This window comes from Nanorana parkeri, unplaced genomic scaffold (assembly GCF_000935625.1).
Source record: "Nanorana parkeri isolate BGI_ZX_2015 unplaced genomic scaffold, ASM93562v1 scaffold230, whole genome shotgun sequence".
Lineage (NCBI taxonomy): Eukaryota > Metazoa > Chordata > Amphibia > Anura > Dicroglossidae > Nanorana > Nanorana parkeri.
In genome coordinates, this window is record NW_017306498.1 from 54,272 (window position 1) to 80,544 (window position 26,273).

The 26,273-nt window shown below is 46.4% G+C and overlaps 2 protein-coding genes across 2 annotated transcripts in view; both read right to left on the minus strand.

Annotated features, from left to right (window-relative positions):
* Positions 1 to 3,964: 3,964 nt before the first annotated feature.
* Positions 3,965 to 11,049, minus strand: DNAAF2 (dynein axonemal assembly factor 2). The gene is made up of 3 exons (XM_018556251.1): positions 9,453 to 11,049; positions 6,875 to 7,021; positions 3,965 to 4,447 (listed from the first exon to the last, which is right to left on the minus strand). Exons 1-3 carry the CDS (start codon positions 11,019 to 11,021, stop codon positions 3,995 to 3,997), a joined length of 2,169 nt encoding a protein of 722 aa, XP_018411753.1. The 5' UTR covers positions 11,022 to 11,049; the 3' UTR covers positions 3,965 to 3,994.
* A 7,392-nt stretch (positions 11,050 to 18,441) lies between these two features.
* Positions 18,442 to 26,273, minus strand: part of POLE2 (DNA polymerase epsilon 2, accessory subunit) — a 23,634-nt gene continuing 15,802 nt past the window's right edge. The window contains exons 16-18 of the mRNA XM_018556257.1: positions 24,086 to 24,262; positions 21,745 to 21,812; positions 18,442 to 18,500 (exon numbers count right to left, since the gene is read on the minus strand). Coding sequence (XP_018411759.1) covers positions 18,482 to 18,500; positions 21,745 to 21,812; positions 24,086 to 24,262 — 264 coding nt within the window. The 3' untranslated portion in view covers positions 18,442 to 18,481. The remainder of the gene's footprint in view (positions 18,501 to 21,744; positions 21,813 to 24,085; positions 24,263 to 26,273) is intronic.

The window sequence follows — 26,273 nt, forward strand, 5'->3', positions numbered from 1 at the left end:
GTGTGTTTTGGGGGGGGGGGGGTCAAAATGCCCTGTGGCTGAGACTGAAGCTCTGGGACGAAGGGGAGGTGGTTGGACACAAGCCGCCGGAGATGTGAGCATAAAACCTTTTCTCTTACAGCTTCTGTTTTCATTTCTTTAGAGACCGGACAGGGTTGCAAAGTTGTAACTTGGGTGGGGGCTACACTAATATTGTAGATTACAATACACCCCATCTTGCCAAAATGTGAACCGGGCCCACACATTCACTGTGCGCTTTATTCCATCCTCTAGAGAAGATTTCCACAAGCAGCTCTTCATCTTTCTGGGCGATAGTTTTGCTGGATCTGGGATCTAATGGGGCCCCCCTTTATTAGGGATAGAATGATTATACAAGAGCAGCGACCTGAGCACGCTGTATAATTGTGTCCCTAATTCAATTTGAGGCCTTCTTAAATGAACATCGTGACCCATACATTTTATCTGGACTCTCTCTAACTATGAGGTTTTCATTGCCGTCCTTGCCTCCACTGGGGAGAATCACTCTGTCTTGGAGACCATTGTCACCGGGATAGAAGGTGATGGGACATTGTAAACTTACCAGTTGTCACCAGTAACATAGGTGAGAAGAAAGCTTCCAGTGGGGTTTTGTTGACAGATGTCTACGAAGGGATTTCCCCTTGCGCTATCCAGAACTCAAAGGATAATTAAACCCTCGGGGGTTTCTGCATATGTCTTCTGCTAGCACGCAGTAGACATATGCAAAAACATAAAAGAAAAAGTTTTGACCTTTTCGTAACTTACCTGTGTCTCTGCCGCACGCTCCCGGCCGCAGATCTGAAAAATCATGGGACGGGCACATGCACAGTACATGGCTCTTCGGCCAAGAGACACAAGGTAAGTCAATGCAGGCAGCGTGCACCCGCACAGACTCCGTGGGACACAGAAGACACAGCAGTCTGTGCTGGATCAGAGACCGGCACCAGCGCTGGAGGTACAGCTGAAAACTACAGGAAAGAAAAAGGTGATCAGATCAAGAGGCATCATTAGGTGCCCATTCACACTGGGCGTTTCATCTCGCGATTTCCACCGCGATATCGCGAGAAGTCGCCGTCCAATGATTTTCAATGCAGCTGTTCTATTGAACAGCTCCATGTCACTCGTCACAGTCGTTTGTGAGGGATTTTTCTATTTGTGCATGCAGTCCGATGGTAAAGGTCGCGCGATCGTCGCTGGAACGTCCCCCCAAACAGTCGCGCTATCCTAGCCGCGCAGATCCGCTCGAGGTAAGTGTGGCTTAGTGTGAATGGGGCCTTAAAGTAAGGTCATACACCAGAATTGGGGGTGGGGAGAGAAGAAAATATCCTTTAATGAAAAAGCTTGACTGGAAAATGGAAAAGCTCTTTAATTGCATTGATGTGTTTTAAAGGGAAGGACAGATTCGCAGTAGTTTGTGTGAAATGCAGAGTGAGGCCTTTAACACGTGCGGCCATTCTTCTCTATGAAAGGCGTGCAGAAGTCAAACCGCGGCCTGTCGCAATTTCACAAAACAAAGTGTAATCAACCTCAGATGTATAAACTGTCCTATTGCACAATATTGAACAGAACTATCTCTGCACATTCTGTTCTTCTCTCATCACAGAGCTGGGACTTGCATGCAGCACGAGGATCAGAACTGATCTCTATACTCGTTCTACATTATTAAATAACATATGTATCATATGTATGATTTGTACATGTATGGCAGTAGTAGAAATATGATTCTAGCACTTGCAAATTTTTTCTAAGAGAAGTTCCAGGAACAAGACATTGGACAGGCCAGTATAGACTATGTTCTATTGCAGGGGTAGGCAACCTCAGCACTCCAGTTTTGGTGAAACTACAAATTCCATCATGTACCCGTCTCTGGAAGTCATGCCTGAGTCTTGCAATGCCTCATGGGACTTTTACTTCCACAACAGCTGGAGTGCCGGGGTTGCCTACCCTTGCTGTATTGGAAGGGACCCGTTCACTGTAAGATCGGCAGTAGGACTGGGTGTGTTCTATGTACAGACCTAAGACATTCTGTTGCTTTGGCACAAGAGTATTTTAAATAGTAATGTAGCATTTAAAAGCAGATCTCTTTCTGGCATACTCATGTATAACCTGCCATACTCTGCTCATGCACGTGCACACTTTCTCCAAGTGCACCATCATGACAGTGTGAGACGGACCTTGGTATTGGCAAGCAGATGAAAGAAATGTTGTTGCCTGGCTTTATTTGTGCACGAGTCTGGCTGTAGCATGACTGCCAGAGAGAAGCTGTGATGTGGTCCTGGAAGTAGTATTGTGTCATGGAAGTAGATGTACATGTGCCGCATGTGGGGCTTATTCTCTTACTCATGCCCTGTATGGCAGAAACACCCAAGTTCTGGAGTTGAAAGGACACCAAGCTCGGTCATATGATGGGCTACAATCTCAATACAAATGAGTAAATTAAACATAAGATTGTAGTCCATCACAGAAGTGAGCTTGGAGCGGTGACTACTTTACAACACACACAGGGACCATGGGGAACAGAAGTAGCCCCCCTCCAGAAGGAAGGACAGTGTCAGCACCAATTCGGAGATGATTTGAGGATCTACGGCCGAGTGATACACAAATAAGATACATTGTTGTTCATAGTTAAGGTGCTTCAATGTATTTGTAAGATTTGACTCCTGAGTTTAGTTGTCACTTTAAAGAGACATCATAATTATGGTATTGTGTACAGGCGATGGGCTTGCTTTAGGCCTGGTTCACACCAAATGCAGAGCAGATCCACTCAGGTTTCTGCACACACAGTGCAGTGGGTTGTGCCGTGTTTTTGCAGCGTTCCGGGCTGTTTTGGTTAAAAAAATAATAATTTTCTTTTTTTAGTTTAACATGTGCTTTCAGTGCGTTCCAGGCATTTGCATGCGTTTTTGATGCATTTGCATGCGTTCCACAGCAGGTAAAATAGGGCTTGCTGCAGTTTTTTCACCTGCTCTGGAACGGAACGCTGCGATGTGAACTGGAGCAAAAAATACCATTGGAATACATTGGACGCAGTTTTGATCCGGTCTGCACCTGCTCCGCGCTTGGTGTGAACAAGGCCTCAGAGAGAACACACACACACATTGTGCAATCCAACAAACTAGTTTTATTTGCATTATGTAAACATTTCTTCAAACAGGTAACTCAAGAAACAGACAAAAGCTTTAGCACACACAAACGGAAACATATAAATAAAAGTCGACCTGTCCCCTGTACACAGTGGGGGGGGGTGGTGTCACCATTTTGGTAGCCCGAACATATTTCTTATAAAGGAGACGTCACCCTGTTAAGAATCCTGATACTTACTTGTCCCATTGCACTCACTTGCAGAGCTACACTGGTTGGGGAATGTTTAGCATGTGACACACTTCTGGAGGAGTTGGATGCCTGCATCTCCCACCTACAGAGACGCAATGCCAGCGAGTGCGACGATCAGACGCACCCAGGCGTGTTAGATTCTAAAGATTCTCTGGTCGGTGTAAACAAGCAAAGGTTGGAGTCACCTGATACGGGACATGTAGTCAAGAGATTCTTTTTGGCGAGTCAACTCAGTAGGAAGTAGCGACATCACTAAGGCGCGGCATGCTTTGCATCTTGGTGATGTCACTAGATCAGGGATAGGCAACATTCGCACTCCAGCTGTCATGGAATTTCAAATCCCATCATGCCTCTGGGAGTCGTGCCCGTCAGACTTGAAGTTCCACAGCGGCTGGTGTGCCAAGGTTGCCCGGCCCTACATTAGATCTCGGCTTCAGGTGACAGGTCCAAAAGAAAAATAAAAAAGTATAAAAAAAAAAAAAAGATATAACTTTAACAAATGAAAAGTTGAGCATCCGTATTAAACTGCTCATTCGCTGGAAGACAAGAAGTCAATATCTGTTATACAGATACCACAGTGGGGCTGCTCTCCAAAGCAAAGCAAATAGCCCAAATTTTCAAACAACTAAATCAGTAGGGAGCGTTAATCTAACTCAAATAGTAAGGCGTTCTCAAAGCTGAAGGCACATTGGGTTTTGTGGTCGGAGGCGACTGGTGTGCTGCCATCTACTTCCTTTAGGACAGGACTAGGTTCAGAGTTCTGTAACACACAGGCCTGTACCTGTTCTGTCACGTCGGGGATGTCGTCTTCATCCAGTTCTCTGACTGGGATTTCTTTGAAATAGAGTCCCTCGTCTTCTGTGCCGGAGTCTTCCTGCTGCCCCCGGCAGGTACCGTCTGATGGGTGTTCTGTCTGGAACGGTCTGCCTGGACTTTCCACATAGACACCTGGGTGTGGATCCTGCAGGCTGCCTTCTGCTCCGGTGTCAGATAATCCCGTCTCATCTGACTGGTAACTTATCTGTTTCTTCACGTCACTCAGGCCGGCGTATCGCTCCCTGGGGACCAGATAGCTTTCCTCCTCCAGCTCCGGTTTCTGTAAAAGAAACAAGACGTCATGAAATATTAATGGCAGAGCTGCCAAACGCCTTTATTGTCTGAACACACAGAGGAATCGCTTTACACCCGGCTGAACAGATCCAGTTAAAAAGGTGTTTAGGGCAGAGGAAGGCCTGCTGGGGCGTCATAGGAGCCAGCGCGGGGTCAAGTTGTGTCATCTACTGCCGCAGTCAGATTTGATTGAGAGACAAAACACGAGCTTTGTGTTACAGACGACTTCTTGTTTTACACTTTAACAAAAGCAGGGGGTGTAGAACTCATGAAGCCTGGGACATGCCGGGGGCGGGCAGTGGTGACAGAGCCGGGGGCGTCTGCTTCGTGAGAGAACCGACACAGGACGCAGCACTCGCAGCATTCCTGTCACAGGAGTTCCAGTACAGTGCACGGGCGGTATTGCGACGGGAAACTGCGCAATCTGACTGGGGTGCCATTAATTAAAAAAAAAAATTCACTGCCAACGCGATCGGCAGTGGTGTGCCATCCGTGACTGCCCAGCTATCGTGCATGAAACCGCGCGGATGGCCGGGCAGTCACCCAATTGCACACAACTGCTGATCGTGCTGGCAGTGCCATTATTTTCCAATAGCACACCAGTCCGATTGTGCGGTTTCCCGCCGCAACCCCCGCTTGTGCGGTCGCACACCATCGCAGTTGAAAACAGCGCATTGCGAAGAAAAAGGTTACATGCACCTTTTTCAGCGGATGCCACCCCCATACATGTGGATGCCACCCCACACAATCTCGCGGTACCGGGACGCACGCTCCGGGAGCGCCAAAGTCTGTACCCACCCTAAAGGGTAAATTCGCTTTCCCAAGTAATTTGGGAAAATAGAATTACCCGCATAAATCTGGCCTCTCCTCCCTTCCGCTATACTTACCTTTCAGCGAATGGTCCTTCCCGCCCACCAGTACGGGTGTTCCATCTGTACCTGTGCCATGTATGCTGAAATTTCCCTCGCAAATTGCAACCACTCGTTGGTCAGCGCGGTCACATGACACTTCTTAGCACTGCTAAATACGGTTTTGGTTAAAATAATTTTTTTGTATCAGGACAAGTAGATTTTTTTTTATGTCCACACCCCTGGAAAGGATATTGCGTTTCTTTTCATCATGCAGGTGCACATCCGGCCTCTAAATATCGGAAAGATTCCCATTTGCTATATACGTGTTCTCCCGAATCACCCTAGTGCAAGCTAATGAGACTGAACCGGCTGCTGCAAGTGAAGCAGATGGGTCTGCCTGGAACATTTTCGATAAAAGCATACATGTGGTCTGGACCAGTGATTTCAGTATTCCCGTCAGTAAGGTCAGCATTGCAGGAAAAAAACTAGCAATAGATTTATTTTTGGCGTGGTGCCCAATAAAAGGTTTATCAATGACCCATAACGTCTAGAATTCATAAGTTACACCATATTGTGCACATGTGAGGGGGATGGCAAGAGCGGCTTGGCGGAAGAGAAACTCACAAGGCTCAATGGGGTGAATTTATCAAAAGTGGAGTAGACACAATCTGGAGCAGTTGCCTGTGGCAACCAATCATCTTCTCTCTTCAGTATGGCCAGTTGAGATTTGAAAATGAAAGAGAGAAGCTGATTGGTTGCAGTGCAAATCTGCTCCAGTTTTGATAAATTCCCCCCACTATGTATATGTCCCCATGTTTAGTGCTGCTTACTATGAAGTGATGTTCATGACCACCAGATTGTCTCTCTTATTTCTATGCTGCAGTAGAAAACTAAAAGAGACCTTACAGGCCACCTGACCAAAAGATCAGATCCTGACAATATGAATCAGAGGTCTACAAAGACACACATGCTTGCACCTGGTGTAGACTGCAGGGAATGATGCCATCTTGTGGCCATTATGTACATTGCAGTCTGAACGGGTTTGAACCATTTTATGCTATTTAAAGTGACATTAAAGTCCGTCCCCCCACCAATGCTGCTTTTAGGGACTTACCGAAAATGATGCTTCTTGATCCGATCATCTTCTATCCAGTAGTTTTCAGGAGTCCCTCCTTTGCTGATCCAGCGTCAACTCTTGTGTCTTCTGTGTCCCACGGAGTCTGTGCGGGTGCACGCTGCCTGCATTAACATACCCAGTGTCTCTCTCCTTCTCCCAGCCGAAGATCTGAACTGTGCATGTGTCCGCCCTAAGATCCTTCATGACCGCTCAAGAATCTTCAGATCTTCAGACGGGAGCCCGTGGCGAAGACACAGGTAAGTAATAACCTGCTTGGTAACCTTTTGTTTATGTTTTTGCATACATCCGATGCTTGCTAGCACTAGATACATGCAAAAAAAAAAAAAGATGATTTAATTCTACTTTATAAGTAATTGTTTCCACATCTCTCTCAATCAAACTCATTCTGCGCAGCACGGCAAACCATAGAAAGGTAAATTCTTACATTTAGCTGGATGCGGGTCCTTTCATCGTTCATTTCAAGAACGTTAATCAGCGGCTGGTCTTCTAGCGTAGACCAGGGAATGGTAGAAGGGCGTAAACCGCTCTCCAGGAGTTCCCGCACATTCTCTTCATTAATAAATCTTCTTTCCTGCAACAAAATGAATGCCAGATGTCACAAAGAGGCCGCCAAGTTCAATGATAACATACTCTGAGGACTAAGACATGGAACAGTTACACCCGTTAGGGTTTTGTTCGTTAAGAAGGGTGGAGGGAAGTGGGGGTGTTGCTCAGAGCCGTACTTCTGTCATTGGCTTCTTATATCAGTTTAAGAAATGAAAAGGTTTTCTTTGGTTGCCATCGGCAACAGTCAGTCATAGCCCAGCAACGTCTGGATATTTGGCTCTTGTTTATAGATCTAGAATAGCGCAAGCGACAACAGACCCCTTTGTACACCAACGATATACACCCGCTATGGTTCCTCTATCTCAGGAGCAGAGCAGCGGGAAGTAACCAGGGGATGCAGTCACCATAGAACTGGACTTCACATTCTGACCCAAAGCTGGGTTTTTTTTCAGTTTTGGATAAAGAAATTAAACCTGGTTTGTGTCTCTCCGCTTGTTGTCCCGAATACACAATAGGATGTGAAAGGAAATCTCTCGTAGCTGGCGGTCACTGAACCCGGCGTCGCCAAACTTACCTCCAGAACTTACATTATTACCACCTCCAATACATTGGAATGAGGACAGGGCCTCTTTATTTCTAGTTTTGGATGGAGTGGAGAGGGGGGTTAAAACCCACGCCAGGTTTTTATTGGCTGTCCATGTTTCCCACTAGGGGGTGGTGACACGCCCCTCTTTACTTGTCCTGGTCACCATTATCACTAGGACTGAATGTGATGGGACAGTCTGAGTCACTGAAGAAGAGGAAATCCTCCAATGGGGACCCTTGTTCCGTCATAGAGGGATTTCCCTGACTTTGGAAATACTTCCCCTTACTTCCTGTTGTATCTACCGGACAGGAAGTGAAGAATAATCTCCCCAAGACAACACGGATGGCAAGGAGTTTAAAGCCTAGATACAGTGTCAGTTTAAATAAGTGAAAACACATTTCAGGTTCATCACAATAAAGAAGTGAGAAAAGTTGGTTTTCTTTACAATATCAGCCACATCCTGAGTAGAAAAGCCTGTGCCCTGCCTGCAAGCTGTAGAGGGACTACAAATCCCAGCAATATATTATACAGCAATGCAGAAAACCACCAGCTATAGAGGACTACAAATCCCAGCAATACATTATACAGCAATGCAGAATGGCAGCCGGCTACAGAGGACTACAAATACCAGCAATGCAGCATAATATGAAGCTACATACTCTCTGCTGCTCTGGGGAGCAAGCCTGATGTCTCCAGTGGAGGATCTCAGGAGGGCTGTGCAGTTTCCATGGTGTGTGTGGGGTCTTAGGTGGCTATGCGGACTCTCAGGTGGACTATGGGGGGGGGGGTCTATGGTGAGCTGTGCCGTCTTGGGAGCGGAAGCGGGCAGCGCGATACACAGGAAGGAGATTTGCGGCCGGCGCTGTAAACAGCAATTCACAGTAAGTCTCCGGGAACCTTCCTGGGGCCTTAGCAGCCTTCCTGTTAATTGTGAGGCCGGTTTACAGCGCCAGCTTCAGTTTTAAAAAAGAATGAAAGTGCCGGTATCAGCACTTGGTATGGGGGCATTTTCAGGAGTACCGGTGATGAATGCCCGGTATCAGCACTTGGTATGCCCCGGTATCAGCACTTGGTATGAGGGCATTTTTAAGAGTATTGGTGATGAATGCCGGTATCAGCACTTGGTATGCCCCGGTATCAGCACTTGGTATGCCCCGGTATCGGCACTTGGTATGCCCCGGTATCGGCACTTGGTATGCCCCGGTATCGGCACTTGGTATGCCCCGGTATCGGCACTTGGTATGCCCCGGTATCAGCACTTGGTATGGGGGCATTTTCAGGAGTACCGGTGATGAATGCCCGGTATCAGCACTTGGTATGGGGGCATTTTTAGGAGTACTGGTGATAAATGCCCGGTATCAGCACTTGGTATGGGGGCATTTTTAGGAGTACTGGTGATAAATGCCCGGTATCGGCACTTGGTATGGGGGCATTTTTAGGAGTACTGGTGATAAATGCCCGGTATCGGCACTTGGTATGGGGGCATTTTTAGGAGTACTGGTGATAAATGCCCGGTATCGGCACTTGGTATGGGGGCATTTTTAGGAGTACTGGTGATAAATGCCCGGTATCGGCACTTGGTATGGGGGCATTTTTAGGAGTACTGGTGATGAATGCCCGGTATCGGCACTTGGTATGGGGGCATTTTTAGGAGTACTGGTGATGAATGCCCGGTATCGGCACTTGGTATGGGGGCATTTTTAGGAGTACTGGTGATGAATGCCCGGTATCAGCACTTGGTATGGGGGCATTTTTATGAGTGCCAGTGATGAATGCCCGGTATCGGCACAGATTCCGGTCTGGGTGCACCTCTAGTATATAGAGGAAATGTCTATTTGGGTTTTAGGTGTTATTACGCCTATTATATTACCTGCAGGGAATTGCTATTTACACCGAAGTAGAGATTCTTCCAGAGCCCGAAGCACTCGGAGGATTTGGTCAGCTCTATGACCATGTTGTCCTCGGAAACCTTCACGGCGGTATTGTTCGTGTTCAGGTTGTATTGCGGCAGAAACTGTACAAACAAGACGTACGGGGCGTTGGTGTGCGTCACACAAAACCGAATCTCGCACTCATAGCTGCCGACCTCAGAGGTGATACTGTGCTCATCGATGTCCTTTACGTGAATCACCAAAGTCAGTGAGGTGGCATCCTGTGAGCACGTGAAGATGGGGCACTCCGGGGAAGCCGCGAGCACGACGTTAATGGCATCGGCTCCATCCGTAGTTGGCTGCTCGACCCCCTCAGGTTCTTTGTCTGAAGGAGGCCTCTCCGGCGCGTTGCCAGACTCCTGGGTATCGTCAGACTCCTGGGGCTCAGGGTCGGGGGATGTGGACAATTCAGATTCAGGTTCTGGGACATCAGCCAGCTGCTCCTGCATCAGTTTCAGGAGGTTCTGCTGGACCACGGGCACAGTGATCACCAGCTGCCTCTTGAACTTGTTGAACTGGGCCGTCCCTCTCTCCTCCTCCACCAGGTAGGGCAGTTTTAGCTGCAGCTTATAGGCCGGCTTCTGGGACTCCAGACTCAGAGCTTTGCCTTCGATGTGAAGTTTGACCTCAGACGCCGAGCTCAGCAGCGGCAGATCTACGGTGATGAGCAGCTCCTTTGGTACGGGGCTGGGCGCCGAATCCCTAGCATCCCTATAGTCTTGCATATCTACATAGGACCGGTGGTGGATGGTGTACCGGGGAACGGTGGGCTCCTGGTTGGCTTTACGGTCTTCAGGTTGCGGCTGGACCTTCGGGTGACCGCGGCTGCTCTTCCTCTGACCTCCTGGCACATCGTAGGGGTAAGGGAAGCTCAGCGGATCTCCAGGATCCTGCTGCTTGGGGTTGGCACCAGGGCGGGGTTTGCGGGTGACGCAGGCTTGCGGCACCCCCCGGTATTTCTCTCCCAGTGTGCGCACGTTGGTGGCATCCAGGACCACATGGAAGCTTTGGGACACTGTATCCAGGGCGGTCAGGTCCACCATGGCCTTGAATTTGTCACTGTTGGCAGCCAGGCGCAGGGTATCCGGGTGGAAGATGACATCATAGATGACCTCCCGGCTTCCGTCCGGGCTTAGCTCCTCCCGGGCTGGGCTCAGGGAACACGGCAGGCTCCAGTGCTGACCAGACCGGCCCTCCCGGTCTGTACCCGGCACGCAGTGAGGACGGCGCACCAGGCCGTTGCTGCAGATGTTAAGGTAGCAGCTTCCCTGGCCGTCCAGGCTGGTGTGCAGCACATGGCCCGGCTCCGGGTGCAAAAACTGGACGTCCATGCCCCTCTCCCGCTCCATCTCGCTGATCTCCTGCTCGTAGCGACGCCGGTTCTCCGGGTCGCTGATCTCCTCAGCGTACTGGGCGAACAGCTCCCGGAAGCGGACGTCCTGGAAGGCGGACTTGAAGCGCTCCAGCTCCTCCGGGGTCACGTTCAGCTCCTCCAGCCTGGCCGCCATTCTGCTCCACTACTGATCTCCTAGGAGACGGGCGCCTGGTGATGAGGTCAGGGAGCCGCGACCGCTAGAAGCCGATTGGGCAACGACGGGGTACGGAAGGAGGCGGGCCGGCCAATCAGGCAGTGGCGTCCTTATGGTTGCCATGGTAAGTCATGCCGCGGTTATTTACACAGCTTGAGCGGCTGCCTTGGGGGAAGGGTCGTGTGGGGTCACCATGTTGTGTAGTCTCCAGTCCTCTGTCATAACATCTCCCAGCTGTTTTCAGATAACAGGGAACGGATATTTTTAGATTTGTCCCAGAACAAAACATTTGTGGGGAGCAAATAGTGCCACTGGTGACTTCCTCCTACAAATACCAATTGTCTGGTTGTCATGGTGATCCCTGGGCTGCAATGATTGCTGACCCACTGGCCCAGAAGAAGCATGCAGCAATGGAAGCCATCAGATCAACGTGACAGCCAGGCAACTAACATTTCCAGGAGACCTCAGCAATGACCGCCTACATGTCTCTTAGTGAATATAACAATCCTGTACTTTGATCATGAGGAGGGAAAACAAAAGATTTGCTTTAGGGCCAAGGCCATTATGTTTATTGCCTTGATGGAGGAACCCCGCGTGTTTCTGAAAAGTTGTACTTGTTTGTGACTTTTGTAGAAATAAAAGACTCAATTCACAAAGAGGAAGGTGGGCAGGCAAGATGTTTTGTATCAGGGTGACAACACAGGAGCACAATTTGAATGAAAGCTTCAGATTTAGAAAGATTGAACTTGTAAAATGTCATCACCATGATAATGATAATCTGTCATTTCAGGAAGCGGGTGTGCGTCTACTTAAACCATTTGGAGTTTTCATTTTCATCAGAAATATAAGAATTGGTACGTCTAGGGATGTGCCGATACCGAGTATTTGGGCGAGTACTCGTACTCGCCCAAATGCTCCGATGCCTAGCCCGATACTTCCTGTATCAGAAAGCCAGGCAGTGAGTCACTTGTGATGAGGGAGCATGGAGCCGGCTTCCCGGCCAATCAGGTAGCCGGGCAGCATGTAATGACTCGCTGCCCAGCTTCCCTGCTAATCGGGAAGTCGGGTGGCGAGTCTTTACAGGCCGCCTGGCTTCCTTAATGGGACTTCCAGTATCGGCGAGTACCGCAAAATAATATCGGTACTCGTACTCGATACCGGAAAACCGGTATCGGTGCATCCCTAGTTACGTCATACAGTGACCACGTGTAACAACGTTTCTTCCGTGCACACTGTTTGTAGTGACCCCTGGCACACAGCCATTGTGACCTCCCCCTTATATTGAGCAGGTCCCCCTTTTCCTGACCCATCGAGGCATGGACTCCACTAGACCTCTGTAGGTATGTTGTGGTATCTGGCACCAAGCAGTCAGTAGCAGATCTTTTATGTCCCGTACGTTGTGAGGTGATCGGCCTCCATGGATCAGAAATGTTTTTCCAACACATCCCACAGATGCTCAATTGGATTGAGATCTGGAGAATTTGGAGGTCAGGTCATCACCTCAGACTCGTTGTTGTGTTCCTCAGACCATTCTTGAACAATTTTTGCAGTGTGGCAGGGCGCATTATCCTGCTGAAAGGGAATACCGTTTCCATGAAGGGTTGTACTTGGTCAGCAGCAATGTGTAGGTCGGTGGTACGTGTCAAAGTAACATCCACATGAATGGCAGGACACAAGGTTTGCCCAAAGCATCACACTGCCTCCGCCGGCTTGTCTTCTTCCCTTAGTGCAGGAGTAAGGCAACCTTGGCTCTCCAGCTGTGCTGAAACTCCAAGTCCTATAAAGCTGAAACCGTTAATGTTGTTTGGTATTTCTCTGAAAACTAGCAGAGCGCCTCCTGGTATATGTGAGGGCGCCTAGGCACTGCTGTGCTTACAGCCGCAGTCTCCCTGAAACACATTCCTAGTTTCCTGTGATCATCTGCACTGAGACTATACGACAGCATGGTGGTTTCCACATAACATCTTGCAGCTGAGGCATAGCCCTTGCCCAAGGCTTTCTCCCATGTATACATACTGCCGTGCTCTTGCTCCAGGACTGGTCTCCCCTCTCAATGATTATTTCCCGGGGTCACATGTGAGTGCACTACACCAGATTGGGTCTGTTTGCGCCGTATTCCCTTATAGTATTGCTTCCTGACTGCTAGTCTCAGTCAGGACATTTGGTGATGTCACTACAATGCTGCTCGCTCTTCTCCATACTGGAGGCTCAGACATGAGGAAGCAAAGTCCTTGTGGGGGATCTATCAAAACTGACGCAGACCTAATCTGGAGCAGATTTGCACTGTAGCCAATCAGCATCTCTCTCATTTTCAAATCTTACCTGAGCATACTGAAGAGAGAAGCTGATTGGTTGCCACGGGCTACTGCTCCAGATTCTCTCTGCTCCAGTTTTGATAAATCCCACCCAACCCCCCCCTTGCGTCCTCACAGACACACAGAGCAGATCAAGGCATGTTAGTCAGTAATGGAGAAAAGAACAGCCGCAGGGAGACCACAGGCAGTACCAGTGACTAGTCCTTTGCACCCCACCAGCCTTCTTTTAGGCACAGCTTCCAGCGTTCAGAACCCTCCTCTGACAGAAACATGGAGGCTTCCCTTGCTGACTTCTCCTTCTAACAATGAGAGTTGCCTGTAGGTCATGCTGGAACTCATAAGCGGAGAAGGTGGCATTTTGACTGCACTGGCTTGTCCCAGATGTCCAGAGTATAGTAAATGTTCTCAATCCACTCAATAGAAATGCGTCGGGGACAAGCCTACATGCTGACGCTATTTGCAATGAATTGGGAAAGCTTTCCAGAAGTATTGGCAGACTGCGCGGTATTTTTCCCTGGAGTCGGGCTGCCCGATGCCAAGAGTCAGCTTGAGGTGGGGTGGGATGGGGGTATGGCCGTGAGGGAGCTCCATCCATACGTGCATTGGTTAAAGCTCCCTCACATGTCCTATAGAGGTGCCTGGACCGGAGTGACATCACATTCTGGCTCCGGTCACCTCTACAGGGCACGCAAGGGCACTGTACCAGCAATGGACATATGGATGGAGCTCAGCTCAGCACAGCAACCCACACTAGACCCCAGGCTGAGGATCCACTCCAGTTCTCAGAGGGCAGGAAGACTGGGTGGAATATTTTTTGGAGTGTGTGAGAGATTGTGTCTGTGGCTTAGTACCGTGAAATGAATGCACTGTATCACACCAACCGTGCATTCTGGTGTGTTGGGTTGCCATTCACACCTACCACAGAGCTTGTATGCCCGCACCAGAACATGTGGTACCCGAATTCCATGCGTTCCATTGCAGTGCGACCTGATGACCAAGGGAAAATGGGGGTCCTGAGATTACACAGGTGGAGAACCACTGCTATAGAGGGTTTGAGATAGAATAGACATGATACACACCTTTTAGATTGAGGGCACTTTCAGGAGGAGCTCATCTCTCACTATAAAGCTTTCTTTTAAACCCCAGCTCAAAAATCTTTTCTAGCTTTGCACTGATTGAGGAATGTGAGGAATGTCTGGATCTTCTCATTCCACTCATGCCTTGGCTTGATGGCACATGAAAATTAATTCCACCCAGTCAAGTCACAGACAGGGATAAAAAAAAACAACCCAGTTTGATTGGTGTTGGGCTGTAGACGGTAATGCAGGGAGAGGTTTCCATAGCATGAGGTGAATGGAGAGTGAGCGGCAGGTTCCCGGTAATACAATGCGCTCTCAGCTTTGCACAAAGGTCATTTCATCTCATCAAGTGACAGTACAGACCATCATCACTGATCTACAAGCCGGCTACACGCCAGTGGAATCTCATATGAAAAAGTTTGTTTCAGGAATGTTCGATTTTCTAATAGTTATTGGGGACAAATCGATGATCAGTTTTAAATGAGAAAAAAAAAATCTCTCTCAAAGGAGCAGGATGGAACTTTATCTCCAATGAACAGAAACCTAACAGTGAAAGTGGTTTTCACTCCGGAAACTCCGTTCAATTCCAAAACTGAATGTTAAAACCAAAGGAAATCTCTGACGGCATTCTCGAATGTTCTGAAGAGATTCTTCTATGGTGTGTAGCGTGGAAGGTGGAATCTGAACGTGGATGGCTAGCTTAAAGAACTTTTTTTATTCCCCCAAATTGACTGCAGTTAACCCTTGCAGTGCAGGAGTAGCACCACTGCATTTGTTAACTGTTCATTTTGGTCTAGGGACTAAAAGAACAATATACTCGCCTGATCCTCAGTCCTGCGCTCACCTTTCTCCGCCTCCGCTCTGGCATGTCCCTCGGTGTCTTCATGTCTAATGCACCTGACCGCCGGAGCCCAGAGGAGAAGAGGCTGTGTGGACCAGTCTAGCAGCTGGATGGGACTGAGGATCAAGTGAGAACATTTTCCTTATTTTCATCCCTTGTCCAAAATATAGTTAACTCTTGCAGTGCCAGGGGCAGCCTCACTGCAAAGGGTCATTTAATAAAATTATGTAGCATCTCTTTAAGCAAAATTAGACTTAAAAAGTTGGGGTGCACTAATAGTTTTTTCGGTAGAGTAGCGGATATTTATATTTCGGTACTCGCCGATACCGGTACTTCCGGCAGCATGGAGCAGGCTTCCCGGGCAATCAGGAAGCCGTCTCCATGCTGTTTGGCTGGCTCGAAGCCGATTGGCCGGGAAGTCGGCTTCCCAGCCAATCAGGAAACCGGGAGGCGGTCATTACCTGCTGCCAGTCTTCCTGATTGGCTGAAAAAATGGCTCAATGCTGATTGGCCAGGAAGCCAGCTGCCCAGCCAATCAGCATTGAGCCGGCTTCCCAACCAATTAGGAAGCCGGGCCATGAGTCATTACCCACGGTCCGGCTTCCTGATTGGCCGGGAAGCCGGCTCCTTGTTCCCTGGCGGCAATGCTGGTCAGAGAAAATCTCCCTCTGACCGGAAGTTCCGGTATCAGGATAAGAAACTGAGCATTTGGGCGAGTACGGGTACTCACCCAAATACTTGGTATTGGTGCATCCCTACTGAAAATCACCCATTGCTAGCCTTCTTTTCTGGACTGAAAATGGTAGCTTGAATGGGTGACTACCATGTATGACACTTTCAGGGTTCAAGTTACAGCCAGACGGTGTATTTGCTGAGAACTATATAAACTTTACCAATGTATTGAAGTGCTACTGACCTTATTGTGACTCTCCTTATATCAGGGGCCAAGTCAGAGCTCTTCTGTATTGTAGAGCAGCACCATGCACTAATAAATGATGGCGCCTTCTGCTACCAACCTAGTGAAAGTAAACACAATATCTGTAAAGAGGAATTGTCTTCTACACAAGGAGTACGATTATTAGGGAGTGTTTGTGTGTATTCTCAGATTTATTTTATGTATACACAATAAAATGAAGATCGCATTTGTGGCACCGGCCCATTCTGTTTATTGCCATGTGAGTGATCTCTCCATCGGCTGTAACAAGACTCAGACAACTTTTCATGCACTAAGAAGAGTAGGAAGCGGTCTATGGTAGAACATTTGTTTTTTTCTTCAAATTTTGATGAACAGGAAAGAAATACAGAAATGATCCTCCTATTGAACGAGTTCTTTGGGCTGACAAAAACAATCCCTACACAGGAGTAAGCAACCTCGGCACTCTAGTTGTGCTGAAACTACAAATGCCATCCTGCCTCTGGCTGCAGAGTCTTGCAATGCCTGTGACATGTGGTTCCACAACAGGGGGAGTGCCGAGGTTGCCTATCCCTGAGCGTCATGTATTAGGACTAAGACAATGTTTTCTACTCTGGTGCATTCACACGCACGTTACCACAATGCATGTTACTTGCGTTAGAATCTTGCAGTGCCATTCATTTTCAATGGTAACCCACCACGCAAAACAACTACAACCCAAATTTGTTGCAGCACATCACAAGGCACTACCATGTGTTGTGGGGTGCTGTGTTGCCAAAATTTGTGCATGTCTGTTTTCATAAGCGTTTTGGTGCGCTCTCCTTGAACAGACTGCTCTAAAGAGCAACTTTCCCCACCAATTGAATGGCACCCAAAGCAGTTACTTTCAAGGCATGCCAACCGTCAAGGCTGCCAGCGTGCTTATTTCAGCTCTCAACCGAACTTTCGTCACGCAAATGGCTGGTGTCATTGCTGATCACATGTGCGGCACCATGGCAACTGCAATCCAACTAGAGGCTAAGATGGCACCTTCCTTGGCTGTAAGGGATAGGAGGGTGAAGTTCCGCTTTAACTCACATGCATCAACTCATTACAACAGGATGTCAAGGTATGAATAGACCCTATAACACGCTGAAGCAAAAACACCTCTTACAGCTCACATTGTCTAAATCAATTGTCTCCTACAGCACTAGGAACTAGAGAGGAATGAGCTTCTATGGGAGTTAATGCTTTTCCTTCAGGCAAGGGCTTAGTGGTTAGCACGCCTACCTTGCAGTACTAGGGTCCTTGAAATGAAAAACAAAGAGCGCCTCCATCGTGTAAAAACACTTTATTAAAACGGTATATGAAGAGCTAAAAGCATACTCACAAACAGATGAGATAAATAGGCATAGAATGTGAATCAGCAAATGAAAAAACACTGGGATCGTATGTATCCGGCTCAGCCGACAAGCTGCATACCCTCCCTGGTTTACGCGTTTCAGAGGACACGCCTCCTTCCTCAGAACCAATGGTTTAGCTCATCTGTTTGCGAGTATGCTTTCAGCTCTTCATATACCGTTTTAACACGATGGAGGCGCTCTCTTTGTTTTTTGGTTGCCCTAGACCAGCGGGATGCTGCCTCGAGAGTATCACTTTCTCACAGTTACTGGTGCTGGCGCCTGTGCTATTAACTCTTTGTAACTAGGGTCCTTGGTTCAAATGCCAACCAGAACACTAACTGCATGGAGTTTGCATGGTTTCCTACCACAATCCAAAGATATGCTGGTAGGTTAACTGGCCCTACTGTGTTCACATGTGAGATAGGAACCTTAGACTGTAAGGGTGCTGAGGCTTGATGTGAATGTACAGCATGTAAATGGGCCGCACTATATAAATACCTGCAATAAATAATTTGAATGTGAATGTTCGGCTTATGGCCATCAGACAGTTCAGATCATTTTATCTGCTAAAGCCTTTGCATATATCTAGTGTCAGGTAGACTCATCTTAGCAAACAGGAAAGACGTCCATTACAATTACTTTTTGGATATTCCATCAAAATCAGGATAATATGGCATAAAGCGCCATAGAGCGTGTAGGCCAATACTGAGGGACAAATGAGATCACCGTCCTGAACATCTAACAGGCGGTGTCATCCAGTCCAGCTAGAGAATTTGTAATGAAGCGGATGTCATGGTATTTTTTTTTTTTTATTACAAAAACAATAAAATACAAACGAACCATATTTATAAAAATATTTTTTTTCCGTTCAGGGAATGATCACGGTGACATATATCCATTTTCCTCTCGTCAGATGTTCTGCAGCTTACTGAAAAGACAAAAAAAGATGTGAAAAATGATATGTAAATATATAAGAAAACAATGATAGCACTGAAGCGCCGTGGTATAAACTAATGCAAATACAATTTTAAAGGATATTTAGGTTGCAGTGTCATTTTTTCCCTTAACCCCTTCATGACGGAGGCCTTTTTTTAAAACCTCCCCAGCTCCCCGCGGACACCAAGGAAGCCGGTCCCGGGCCCGTAGGAGGGGCTAGGTTAAAAAAAAAAAAAAGTTATATTCACCTGAAGCTCTGAGCCGGCTTCTTCTTAGACCGGTCCCTTCCAACGTCTCTTCCCCTCCTCTGCAGCAGTCTAAGGTCCCATAAATCATCAACGCCAATACACAGTGTATAGATGTGAGGAAGATTTCAATGCTGCAGGTAGGAGAAGACAGGCTGGAGGGAGCGCCGTGACAGCTGGCTGCCTCGAAGCTTCGGGTGAGTATATCTTTGTTATTTGAGCACTTAGACCCAAACAAGCACTTCACCCTTACAGTGTGGTGGTAGTAGCCCACTGCAAGGGTCAATAAGAACCATTACTACTGTTCTTCTTTAATAGTATAAAAGCTGGCAGACATCCGTACACCATGGTGCCAGATTCTGCCTACTAAACTTATCACATAAAATCAAAGGGGGTATTGGGTAAAAAATTCCAATCTGTCTTTGTTAGTAACAGACGATAGGTAGAGGCACAACAATCAAATCACTGCAAATCGTACAATAAGCATGCATAATTGTATTAGCTGAACCTGTATGTTTATTCACTAGATAGCAACCCCAAGGGGGAAGGAAATAATACTTCTATTTCAGACTAATGATTTCTCTTGAGGGCTGTTATCAAGTGTTTCTGCATAATAACCATGCGTACTGATGGAAAGGTCGGATCTTAGGCCTGCCATCACATGTATTGCAGCTGACAAATGTTGCCCATTGTTCATCTGGTTATACTACACAGACAGGGAAATCAACTTCAAGTAGATCATATTCAGCTGCACATCATTGTTCTGGGCCACCTTCTGGAAAGTGACAACACTGAACTATGTCTGAGCAATGTGTGTTGGCCCAGCCACTTGTAGTCACCATCAGGGGTGCCTGATGCTCAAACCTTGTCTCAAAGTATCACCCTAACCGTTCCATCCGCTCTTCCAAAGACCTCCTGCTTTCCAGCTCCCTCATTAACTCCTCCCATGCTCACCTCCAGGACTTCTCTAGAGTCTCTCCTATCCTATGGAACTCTTTACCCCAACCTGTCCGACTATCTCCCACCCTGCGATCCCTTAAGACTCATCTGTTCAGGGAAGCCTATCCCACCTCAACCTAACCACTGAACTATCACGTTCTCAAACAATTCATCCTCACACAGCTTCCTCCTCATGTATCACTTGTCCCTCCCTTTTAGATTGTAAGCCCTCAGGGGCAGGGCCCTCCTTACCATCTTGTCTTGAACTGTATTGTGATTGTAATGTCTTCCTTATATTGTAAAGCGCTACGCAAACTGTTGGCGCTATATAAATCCTCTATAATAATAATGTAACAGGGTGACAATTGAGAGACAGTTGTTCAGGCACTTCAAATTTAAAGGTTGACAAGAACCCCTTTATAGCTTCCATTTACGTTGTTACTTAAATGGAAGCAGTAGTTTTAAAAAGGTCCAAAAAATGTTCTTGTCGGTCGACCTTCAGAAAGCATTTGACTCGGTGTCGTGGCATTACTTGTTCCCTCTTTTGAAAAAATGGGGCTTTGGTCCATCATTTTTGGGAGTGCTTCAGGCATTATATAACAACCCCGTGGCACAAATAAAGTTGCAGGGATTTTTATCAGACTATATCCCCATTCGACAGGGTACAATATTGCCTGCGAGGTTTCTCCGGGTTACTCAATATATCCTTGGTTGAAGCGAATTACAAGGTGTTATCGAGATGGTATATGGTCCCCTCCAGGATTGCTAGGATATTTCCAGAGATATCTTCTAACTGCTTTAGAGGGTGCTCAGTCCCGGGCACATTCTTCCACGTATGGTGGCAATGCCCTAAGGTGCGGACTTTCTGGAATGGGATGGTTGCCCTTATATATAGTGGTCCGAGTTTGTGTCCCCAATGGGGCTCAATATGCTTTGAACTGTCCTATACCAGGAATTTCGAGAGCCCAGGACAAATTGATATCCGTCCTCTTCTTAGCAGCTAAAATAATCATAGCAAAATCCTGGAGATCACCAATCATACCCTTTCAACAGGTCAAGACAAAACTATCATGGATAATGATACACGAGAAGATGCAGAGTATACTTATGGACTCTGAAGAGAGTTTTGAACTGACCTGGTCACCATGGATTCAATATATGGGAGTGACGGCTGTGGCCTGATCCGGTCTTGGATATGACTATAAGCTGGAGTGAGATCAATGCTTAGGGAAGACCTTCTTCCTCGCCTTTCATATGTGTTATGGTATAATTGATTGTTTATTTTGAAAAAACAAATAAAAGACTTTGTAGAAAAAAAGGTCCAAAAAAAATAATTGCATGAACATAGGAGTTTATAGGAGATTCTAGTGATTGGCTTTAGATCCACTTGTACACACAACACTTGTAACCTGGCAGCACTGTTGGCTCTCTGGCTTCATTACTTTCCGAGTAACGTACCTTAAGAGCAATTATGCGGATCAGGAGCTCTTCACTGCCAAGAGGCCTAGAAGTCGTGAAGCACTGAAGTACGGAGCGCTTTCATGGAGCGTTAAGATCGCTCCAAAAATATTGGCATCTTGCGATAATCTCGGCATCTGTACATGTGATAATTGTGCACGCACAGAAAAATACCAGCGCTTAACCAGAAGCAGGGAAATCCAAATGTCCCTCTAAACATCTACACTATATCATTATTTTCAATTTTTTTTACCGTTGAAGGATCTCTGGAACATAAAATACCATTCAAAAGGGTAATATTTATTCATGTCCAGAATCACAATGAGGGGAATTGATCAAAAGTGGAGCAGACAGAATCTGGAGCAGCTGTGCATGGCAACCAATCAGCTTCTCTGAAATTATTTTCCTATCTTACCTGAGCAAACTGAAGAGAGAAGCTGATTGGTTGCCATGGGCAACTGCTCCAGTTTTGATAAATTCCCCTCCATGTATCAATAAATGATATTGAAACTACTGTAACCTCTCTTTATACAGGGATAGAGTTTAATATCACACATCTTGATGAGCTGGAAAAAAAAACCCCTGAAAGTTTACCTATCTTCTGCCGTTTTGCTAGATGGATAGTAAACCTTAAAGGCAAACCCACTTCTCGGAAAGGAGCCCTGAAAAGAGAAAACAACAGCAGAACAATACATCACTTACAGCTCGGTGCATACGGGTCATTTTTGCATTCATGTTACATACGTATAGTGACTGACCATAGACATTTGCAGCACTGTGCAAACATTAGCAATCACTCTCTCCTACATTCTGCGCTTTATTGTTCCCTAGGTGTAGCAATCGATTGCTAATGCTCGCAATTACATCGCCAGAGATTTTAGTTGCATGATGGCACACACAAAAACCACACAGCTTAACATCTCTCAATGCTATGTGTCACTGCAGCACAGGTAGAAACTGTTTGAGTGCTACGTTTTGGTTCTGTATACATTGCAAGATGCTAACATGATGACTAAGCTCTTCCACTGAATTCAATTAAGCTCCTTCTATTCTATTCTTGACTTCCTTTTCTACAGTCACAAGAACAAAACAAGGACTGCATTGTCTGAAGATATGGAAATTGTTCACATAACACAATCTAAAAAGGTATACAAGGGGAAAAGCACTGCAGCCTATTCATATCGGCAGTCTGATGTTAATTTGATTTAACCTGCTCTGCTCAGATGGTCAAAAGATTCCGTCCATTCATTCTTCTTTTGTAGATAAAAAGAATTCCTGCGGATACTCCCTTTTTTCCTGCCCCAGGCAGCATTCCTCTTCATTCAGCAACAAGCACACACAACCCCCTTTGTGAAGAGCTGGATTTGTGACGTTGGGACAAGATGAGCAACATTTCTATGTAGAATATTCAGAGTGCCCACCAGCCAATCCTCTACACTGCTTTGTGCCATAGACGCCAAGCGTCGGCACCCACACATTTCAAAACCGTATTTTCAAAAACGTGTTCTGCCCCAAGGACTTTCCATTGGCTGCTGTCGCTGGTAGACGAACATTTTCCAACTGGCTCCTTCGATTTTCTGAAGAATGCCAATGAGGCCAACCACTGAACGATCTTCACACAGTGTGTGGCCAGCTAGCCCGACCCCCTTAGAAGGAGCTCATAACTCTTAACCTAACCTTGAATCCTCAACCTAAACCCTACAACGAACGCTTTAAAGGGTAATTCCACTTTCCAAGGTGAATTTGGGGGAAAATGGAATTACCCCCTCCAATCTGGCCCCCTCTCACTATACGTACCTTTGGGTGAGTGCTCCTTCCCCTCTGCTGGTGCACTATACATAACTCGTACTGATTTAGCGCAGCCCTTCCTTCTGTATTTGGCAAGCACTTATTGGTGAGAAGTGCTTCTGACGACGCTGACCATCAAGTGACTGCGCGCCATTTGCAAGCGAAATTCAAAATACAGACCAAAGGGCTGTTTGACGGACTGAACCGTCACTGGCGCTGTTGGAGGAGCCTGAGGGCTAGCCTCCTTCCTACTGACTATGGACCTAGAACTAGAACTATGGAGACCCCCCTCAGGCCTCTTGGGGTTACTTGGTTCATGTGTGGAGTGAAAATACTGCATGTTTTCCCTGACATTACATGTAAGTGACCCTGTGTTCATTATAGGCAGCAGGCTGTCTGGAAGGGCCATTAATTAGAGTGATGGGATCGAGCTATTATCTAATTAAGGACATCCAATGCAGCACCTGGCTGTCTAGGGGAGGGAACACACTGCACTCCTATCTGATTCTGTGAGGTATAAACTCTGCGTGCTTTTTTCAATAAAGCAGTTCCTGATTTCCACTTCAACATTGGTGTTGTCTGATGTCTGAGGGGGTTAGCATTCTGTCCTATAATTAGGAAGATTTGGGCTGAGGACACTGGAATTCAGGTACCAGCGGAGAGGAAGCTGATTTCTGACGGAGGTACCCAGTCGGGGTACCAGGCGGTCCGTCCCAGGCTGCACTACACATCAGTACAGGGTACAGATGGAACACTGGCACCGGCGGAGGAGAGTTCGCCCAAAGGCAAGTATAGTCAGGGGGTGGGAGCCAGATTGGATAAACCCATTTTCCATAATTCACCTGGGAAAGTGGAATTACCCTTTAACTTTTCAGTTTCCTCCAACACTTAAACCATACCCAAGAAGTACATCGTTAGTCAGGTTGAAAAAAAGACATGTCCATAAAGTTCAACCTATAACACTTAACCCTCCCCCTAAAAAAAACCCCCAAAAAACCCTAACCACCTCAATCTCCCAGCGCACTGCAACCACTAACTACAATGGGCCACAATTATGCCTGTCTTGTATTAGATACGTGGCAAGCAGGGCTGAATATCCTTTACACAGTCAGTATGTATAAAGTTGTACAAAGATGTATTCTCTTACTGGATTAATAGTGAGACATTCTGTGTTCATGATGGTGAAGGGATCGTATTTGTCAGCGACGACAACTAAATCAGGCAGGGGGTACAGTCGCAGAGCATAGTCGTACGCCCAGTACACGGGGCTGACGAACAGTGGCAGCGGAGTCAAGTGTCCCTGAGCGAGGATGGTTTTCACAAACTAGATGAGGAACAAACAAACATATGAACTTAGTTTATACTGTCGCTAAACCATAAAAATGCACTGGCTTAGAGGACAATCGCTGAATACACAATGGAGAATGTAGTCAACTACCTACGTTTAACAGGGTCAACATTTTGCATTTACAAGGAACAAAAGTTACTAAATGCACGAAAAATAAAAACAGCAATACACAGATATACCCTGACACCCCCGGGTTTAAAACACTTTTCCTGGACACACAAATGCTTATATGTGTTAGGAAACGCTGCCCACAGTCTTTGAAACCCAAAGTCCTTTATGGGCACCCTACCTACATTTAATTAAGCAGAAATTAAATGTATTGAATGATATCTGATAGGAGAATTAATCTTGGTTCTTGGTTTGCATATAGTTAATATTTTTTTTTTTATACATTCTTTATTTATAAGATTTTCTTATATGTAACAAGCAGACAATTGTAAGTCACAACAATGGCCCGTCAAGGGCTGAGAAAGATTTCCTTATATAACAAGTAGACAATTGCAGGTCACAACAAAGGCCCGTCAAGGGCATAAGAAAGGTTTTCTTATATATATTACAAACAGGCAACTGCGAGTCCCAGCAAAGGCCCAGCAAGGGCTGAAAAGAAAAAAGGTTGTATGAGGTACATAAAGCCCCACCTATAGGAGGATTAATCTTGGTTCTTGGTTTGTATATAGTTACTATTTTGAGCAAGTAAAACTGTGCTTTTTAGAAGGTTCTGAATAAACTTGCCTTGAACAGCTTTAATTTGCTCGCAGCTGCATTCTTGTATCATTAAAACTTCTTATCTCATATTCTGTAACCACCCGTGTTACCGTTCTATGACCCATAGTAACATTTATTAATTTATATACACGTGCATGATTTTTATTGGTTTATACTCCGCCATCCCTGTTTTTTTTTATATACAGTTTTACATATACACATATATATATATATATATATATACATACACATACCAGGGGTTGTGGGTTCAAGTCCCTTCAGAGTCACTTTCTTGAGGGACCCTAACAATATCCAATAACCCTCTAAACCACCTAATGTGTTTAAAAAAACAAAACAAAAGCGGTTCATGACACTATTTCAGTACAGAGAGTTTGCCTTCCACAAGTCTCTTGAAACTTCAAACAGGGAAAGTCAACCCAAGCTGGCTACTGCCAAATTGCTGAACCATCAACTTACCTAAACCTAAAAGTTGAATGTACGGATCATATTTCTTTGTTAAACCTGAGCCATATATAGTATACTGATATTCTTGTGGGATGTATTTAAAGGAGAACTATGGGGGTCAGAGCTTTTCTCCTAAGGGTCACGGGAGAACACAAACTAGCGTTCTCCCGTGACCCAAAGCTCAGTATACCGTGAGCTACAGCTTGCGGTATACTGAAACGCCCCAGCCAGAGCCAGGTGTGCCCGCCCCCCTCCCACGTCTGCACTGGAGGATCGGACAGGGGAGGGGAGGGAAATCCCTGCAGGGAGCCGTGAGTGACAGTCACGGCTCTCTGCAGGGATAGATCGAGAAGTGTGCGAGCAACGGTATGTGTTCCCTCACTTCCCGATCTACTGAGCCGACCTGTGACAGTTTCATTGTCACAGGTCGGCTCAGATTATGAGGCTGAGTTAAAAGCACTCGCCTCATAATTCTCCTTTAAGCAGTGCAGATTTTAGAATGAATGGACATGCAATCTACAGTTATACTATAAAACTGGAACAAGGAGTAGGGAGAGTGTGTTCCCCAGGTCTGAGGGCCCTCATTTCCCCCCCCCTTTTCCCATTTTGTTTTTCTTTTTTATTTTCTTTTGCTGCATATTCCCAGTGAGTCCTAAAGAAGCAGGCTATTGAGAAGATAGGTGTAGGAAGAGGTATGATTCAAAAGGGGATATGCAGTAAAATAGTGTATTGTATTAAATATGTATTGTGTATATTTTGTCTTTTTGTTGTTGTTCTCGTGGCTATAATATTTTATGTCAATGTATTGTCAATATAT

Bases quoted from the DNA above. Each gene is read 5' to 3' on its own strand.
- DNAAF2 (XM_018556251.1), bottom strand. From the start codon at position 11,021: ATGGCGGCCAGGCTGGAGGAGCTGAACGTGACCCCGGAGGAGCTGGAG. The intron at 7,022-9,452 runs GTAATATAATAG...ATTTTGTTGCAG, and splicing joins TAAATAGCAATTCCCTGCAG to GAAAGAAGATTTATTAATGA. The intron at 4,448-6,874 runs GTAAGAATTTAC...TTTCTTTTACAG, and splicing joins GGACCCGCATCCAGCTAAAT to AAACCGGAGCTGGAGGAGGA.